This window comes from Chelonoidis abingdonii, chromosome 16 (assembly GCF_003597395.2).
Source record: "Chelonoidis abingdonii isolate Lonesome George chromosome 16, CheloAbing_2.0, whole genome shotgun sequence".
Classification (NCBI taxonomy): Eukaryota; Metazoa; Chordata; order Testudines; family Testudinidae; genus Chelonoidis; species Chelonoidis abingdonii.
The window spans coordinates 7,648,187-7,654,300 of record NC_133784.1 but is presented as its reverse complement, the minus strand read 5'-3'; the positions used below and the strand labels follow the sequence as shown (position 1 = coordinate 7,654,300).

General features: G+C 49.7%; 1 protein-coding gene across 1 annotated transcript in view; it reads left to right on the top strand.

Annotated features, from left to right (window-relative positions):
* Positions 1-131: 131 nt before the first annotated feature.
* Positions 132-6,114, top strand: part of COX15 (cytochrome c oxidase assembly factor COX15) — a 9,705-nt gene continuing 3,722 nt past the window's right edge. The window contains 8 exon segments of the mRNA XM_032768005.2: positions 132-228; positions 351-373; positions 376-527; positions 2,018-2,140; positions 2,455-2,641; positions 2,996-3,163; positions 4,660-4,741; positions 5,252-5,406. Of these exon segments, the coding sequence (XP_032623896.2) occupies positions 147-228; positions 351-373; positions 376-527; positions 2,018-2,140; positions 2,455-2,641; positions 2,996-3,163; positions 4,660-4,741; positions 5,252-5,406 (972 nt within the window). The 5' untranslated portion in view covers positions 132-146.

The following is a 6,114-nucleotide window of genomic DNA, read 5'->3' as shown; positions in this document are numbered from 1 at the left end:
TCGCGCTCACCTGTCCTCAGTGCGCGCGAAGCGCTCCCTACTCTCGGTCACGTGCTGGATTGTCATGGTGACGGCTAGATGGGTCCGGAAATACTGGCTTTGTTTCCGGGTCAGATGTCAGGGTACTGTTTCCGGTTGTGCTCGTGATGCTGCGGGCGGCGCTGGGGGGTGCGCGGGTCCTCCTGCCAGCTCGCCGGGGGGGCTCAGGGGCCCAGGTAACTTAGGGAAGCAGCGCAGCTGCCCTCCCCCTGGGGGGCCCCGCGCCCCGTTCCGCGGGCCGCCCGGCTGCGCTCGTCCCGGTCGGGCGGCCGCCGCCGGGCCCCGGCTCGCACACCCCCTCCTCCCCGCAGCGAGTCTCCGGTGGCGGCAGCCTGCAAGCAGCGGCAGCGCGGTGGGAAGCCCGCCGCCCATCGCAGGCGGTGGCCCCGCCTTGTGCCCGGCTCGGCCGCGGAGCGGCTCGTGGGGCGCTGGCTGCTGGTGTGCAGCGGCACGGTGGCCGGAGCTGTTGTGCTGGGGGGCGTGACCAGGTGAGAGCGGCCGGCGGCACCTGCCTGTCCAGCCGGCGCTGCCCCAGGCCGTGCCTCGCACCCTACACGGACCCTGCCTGCCTTGCGCCCCTGTAGTCCCTGCAGCAGCTGCTTTCTGGCCAGGCCCCTCGTCCCCTCTCCGAAGAATGCAAAAGTTTGATGGGTTACCCTATAAGCTTGATGCTTATCCGTCCCCACACAGAGCCCTAGGGACTCTTGGGGCGAGCAGCTGGGACCCCTGGGGTGGGCAGCGGAGCCCCACCTAAAACATGGGGATGCTACAGCCCCGCCCCTCCCCCCGCACTCCGGTTCATTGGGTACATGGCTGTTGTTTTTACACGTTATTTACATCCTTACCTCTCATCCACACAAAGTGCTGCTGAAAATGCTATCGATCTATTTCCAGCCGACCTTCAGCTTCCTGCATTGCCATCTCTTTTCCCTGTGTGCCACGTTAACCTGCTTTTCTTAAAAGCCCTTCATCCTGACCAGAACCCTGATCTTGTCCTTTGCAGCAATACCTTTCACTGACTGCCTTCCATTACACCTTCATGTCATCGTCCTCCTGATCCCACCTCCAAGTCTTTTTTTCACACTTTCCTGGGTACCCGGGTTTTCCATACTGACCTGCTTCTCCAAAGCTCCATGCTCTCCACTAAATTCCTGCACCTTTTCTGACATTTCCCCTCTCTGCAGACTTAAGGAATTGAGAGATTATCATAGACTACTGATTGCATCCAGGCAAACAACTGAGTGAAGGAACTTTAACAAGTCAGGTGCTTAAAATTCACTGTTCTCACACTGCCTTTTCTTTGGCACCCATTTCCCTCTCCCTTATTTGTATGTTGTCTGTTTAGATTGTAAGCAATCTGTGGGGAGAACCTTGTTTTCATACCTGTCTGTACACCACTATGCAGCTGGTGCCGTACAAACAATAAATACCCCAATCTTGTCTGAACTATTTTGAATCTACAGCACTCTATTGTATGTGGCTGGTGATTTATTTCTTCACCCCAAAATTAGTCATCTTACTGGTCCCTTTCCTTCATCAGTAAGCTCATCCACTCCTTAATTATGGTCTTCCTATAGGGACAGGAGGCTTCTGTCACAGATCTGCCTTTTTCTTCCCCCATCTCCCTTCTGTGATCATCTCTGTAGGAGCAATTAATTTTTATTGCAGCCTCATTCTTCCTGTATGCATGGCTAAATGGTGTCAGTTATGAGGCCAACATCTTTCCCACTAGATATGGTGGTGCAACAAGGCAGATCTTCTCTACATTCCATTGCCTCCAACTTCAGTTTGTTGTACCCACCTCTGGCTAGTATGTGCCTGATAACATTTTTTGGCCTAGTTCATAGGGTCCTTCCTCCCCATCACCTTTGCTGCTGAGGAGTGGCTGCAGTTCATCTGGGGAAATGCTGTCGGTGCTCTTCTTATTTTGGTTAAGGAGTGAGTGAGTCACGTGTGTGTGTGTGTCTGTCCCTCCTAGGCTAACAGAGTCTGGGCTCTCCATGGTCGACTGGCATCTGGTGAGGGAGATGAAGCCCCCACAGACACAGCAGGAATGGGAGGCTGAGTTCCAAAAATACCAGCAGTTCCCAGAATTTAAAATGTAAGTGCTGCAGGTTCCAGGCAGAGGGACTGAGATGGCACAGGGAATCCTCCCCTTTGTTTTCACAGAGCCCAGACTGACTGTGAGTCAGCAGCACAAGGCTCTTTCTTTCTATGGGAATGGACTAGCTCCAACAAGGGGCACTCAATATATAGGAACAAGGATCCAAAGGTGGCTTTGGTGTTCATCTTCCCTGGCTATCCCTGTTCTCTCCAAGGTGAAGAAAATCCTTGTGAAATCGGGAGTGTGAAGGCGGCCACTGTTCAATGCCAGGGAGTTTCTTGCTTATTCTTCTGCTCTGCCTTTTCCAACAGCCTGAATCATGACATGACATTGAGAGAGTTCAAGTTCATCTGGTACATGGAGTATTCGCACCGCATGTGGGGTCGGGTTGTAGGTTTGGCCTATGTTCTGCCTGCTGTCTACTTCTGGAGAAAAGGCTGGCTCAGCTACTCCATGAAGGGGTGTGTCCTTGCCCTCTGTGGGCTTGTCTGCTTCCAGGTAAGGAAGCCTGCAGCTGCTGGGATATATATCATTGGCTTTGGGGGCTTCTGGGGGATGATGATGTGCAGTGGTGTTGCCTAACTGTAAGTATTTCTTGATTGGTGGGCTGAGACTATGGCTTCTGTGAAGGCTTTGGGTGGTGATACTGATGGTGGAACTGTGGTTATTGTACAGCTAACACCTGTATGATGTTTAAGGTCAGTGTTGGAACAGATAACTCCCTCTTGTTCCCTTTATCACGGTGAAATTGACATGAAGGTGAGTTCTTTGTTTCTCCCAGCTGAGGCTATGGAAGGGGACTGGGTTTTGCCCCTCAGTAGCTCTCATGTTATCTCTTTGGTCCTTTGGCAGGGTCTGCTAGGCTGGTACATGGTGAAAAGTGGATTGGAAGAGAAGCCGGATTCTCATGACATCCCCCGAGTCAGTCAGTATCGTCTAGCAGCACATCTAGGCTCTGCACTAGTTCTGTACTGTGCCAGCCTGTGGAGTGGATTGTCCCTCCTGCTCCCACAACACAAAGTAAGCGGTCCATGCGTAGTATATGGGGAGTGCGGGATTACAGTGTTGGTGCAAGAATCTGGGGGATGGATGGGTAGTTGGGGTTCCAAGGCTTCTTGGAATATCTTTGTTTTAATGAGGAGCTTAAAGGATAGGGGGGTGAAAGGTAATAGCACAGCCCTCACATTTCTGCTTTTGGCTTATCTTTGATCTGACAAAGTACATTGCAAAACACTGTGGCATAGAATGAGTAACCGTGGAATAATTTCCTTCAGCATCTCGGTCCATCCTGATTGCCAGTGATGCCTCAACATATCTTGCCCCCAGCACTTTCACTGGGACATGTGGCTAACAGAAGATAGTTCTGAGTTCTTTGGCTTAGACACTTTGCTCCATTAAGGAGGAAGTCAAGAAAAGGCATTGGGGTATTCCCAGAGTCAGAATATTTGGCCCGGGAAGCAGGGGATTGCCCTGCATCAGGATTGGATCAAGTGCTGGGGCACTGTTCGAATAATTTTCTGCTGGCCTCATTGGTTTCTGTAGGGTTAAAGATTTCGCAAGTAAATAAAACGCTAGTTTTGGTGGTTGCAAAGAACCACCTGAGTGCGACTCTGTTGAGCTGCTGTTACTGACAAGAAGCTGTGAGGATACTTAACATGGGGAAATAGATTCAATGTGTGTAATGGCTCAGCCGTTCCCAGTCTCTATTTAAGACTAAGTTGATTGTATCTAGTTTGCATAACAATTCAAGTTCAGCAGTTTCTTGTTGGAGTCTGTTTTTGAAGCTTTTCTATTGCAAAATTGCCACCTTTAAATCTATTACTGAATGGCCAGAGAGGTTGAAGTGTTCTCCTACTGGTTTTTAAATTTTATGATTCCAGATTTAAAGGTGGCAATTGTGCAACAGAAAAGCTTCAGAAACAGACGCCAGTGAGAAACTGCTGAACTTGAATTGATATGCAAACTAGACACTATCAATTTAGGCTTAAATAGAGACTGGGAATGGCTAAGCCATTACACACATTGAATCTATTTCCCCATGTTAAGTATCTTGCCAAACTGTCTTAAACGGGCTATCTTGATTATAACTACAAAAGTTTTTTTTTGCCTCCTGCTGACAACAGTTCATCTTAATTAAGTAGTCTCTTAGAGTTGGTTGGCCAGCTCCCACCTTTTCATGTTCTCTGTATGTGTGTGTGTATATATATATCCTTACTATATATTCCATTCTATGCGTCCGAAGAAGTGGGCTGTAGCCCACAAAAGCTTATGCTCAAATAAATTTGTTAGTCTCTAAGGTGCCACAAGTACTCCTGTTCTCTTTTAATCACAGGAATTTCCCCTTTGACATGTTGGCTGCATTCACAAGTGGCCTCACCCTTTTTGTTTCTGCACTGGGGGAGCTTTCCTCACCTGGTGCAGCCAGCTCATCCCACCAGGAGCATCAGTGCCCAGTCTCTTGCAAGGCCCCTGGGGAGTTTGTTTCTATAGCCCTTTCTGTGGCTTGTGTTTTACAGTTGCCTGAAACCTATCAGCTCCTCCGTCTGAGACGATTTGCTCATGGGACAACAGGTCTTATCTTCCTCACTGCTCTCTCAGGTAAGGCCCTCTCCCATTGTGAGGCTGCCTCCTTTGTGACCCTGCCTGCCCTATCACTCTCCGGAGGGGGTGAACTATATCAGATCCCCAAGAAGTTTCATGTCCAATGAGGGTTTAGCTCCTTTCACATGTATAGGTACCTTAGAATTGCCCTTGACAGTCCCAGATGGAGCAGCTGGAACATCTCCTGCAGGGCAGACTGTGTAACAGAGCATCACTGTCTGATCACCAATGTGTTGCTGTAGGAGAAGGAATACAAAATCAGGTTGCCCTGTCCTCAAGCCCAACTCCAAGCTTGCCTAACTCTAGAGGCTAGTCTGGTGTATCTAGGGTGACCAGAAAGCAAGTGTGAAAAATTGGGACAGGGTAGGGGGTAATAGGAGCCTATATAAGAAAAAGACCCCAAAATTGGGACTGTCCCTATAAAATCGGGACATCTGGTCACCCTAGGTGTATCACCTGCCTTGTCTCTGGTATGTTAGTACCTAACTCTCTTCTCTGGAATTACAGGTGCCTTTGTGGCCGGACTGGATGCAGGCCTTGTGTACAACTCCTTCCCCAAGATGGGGGAGAGCTGGATCCCAGACGATCTCCTCTCCTTCTCCCCAGTGCTGAAGAACATCTTTGAGAATCCCACTACAGTACAGTTTAATCACAGGATTTTGGTATGTGCCACTCTGCCTCTTCTGGGGACCATGCCATCCTGTCATAGCTTTCCCTTGATTGGTCTCCTAAAGTCAGATGGATCACTCTCAGGCTGCCTCCCACAGTGAACGGGGGTGAACTTCAGGGCATCATATTCCTGGGAACTCATTACCTTCAAAAAGAGGAAGCATGGTCTCTTAGCTGGCATGAGTCTCCTCTTTATCTGTGAGGTAGTCTTGTTTGCTGGAGGAGTGGTGGTCTTACTTCCACACCTGGCTTCCCTTCAGAAGGGACATGTTGGGAACAACAGAGCTCGTCCTGCTGTGTGCCTCAGTTTCCCCAATCTGTAAATGGGGGCTAAAGATGCCAGGCTCCTTCATAAAGTGTTCTGAGAACTCTGGATGAAATAAAATTCGGATATGAGTAAAGAATTGGATATTGTACATCAGGGAACCCTTTACTTAAATGCCTTAATACTCAGAATGCTGTACAACTGCAAAGCTCTGTGCAAATAAGAACATAAGAATGGCCGTACTGGGTCAGACCAAAGGTCCATCCAGCCCAATATCCTGTCTACCGACAGTGGCCAATGCCAGGTGCCCCAGAGGGAGTGAACCTGACAGGTAATGATCAAGTGATCTCTCGCCTGCCCTCCATTACCACCCTCTGACAAACAGAGGCTAGGGATACCATTCCTTACCCATCTTGGCTCATAGCCATTTATGGAC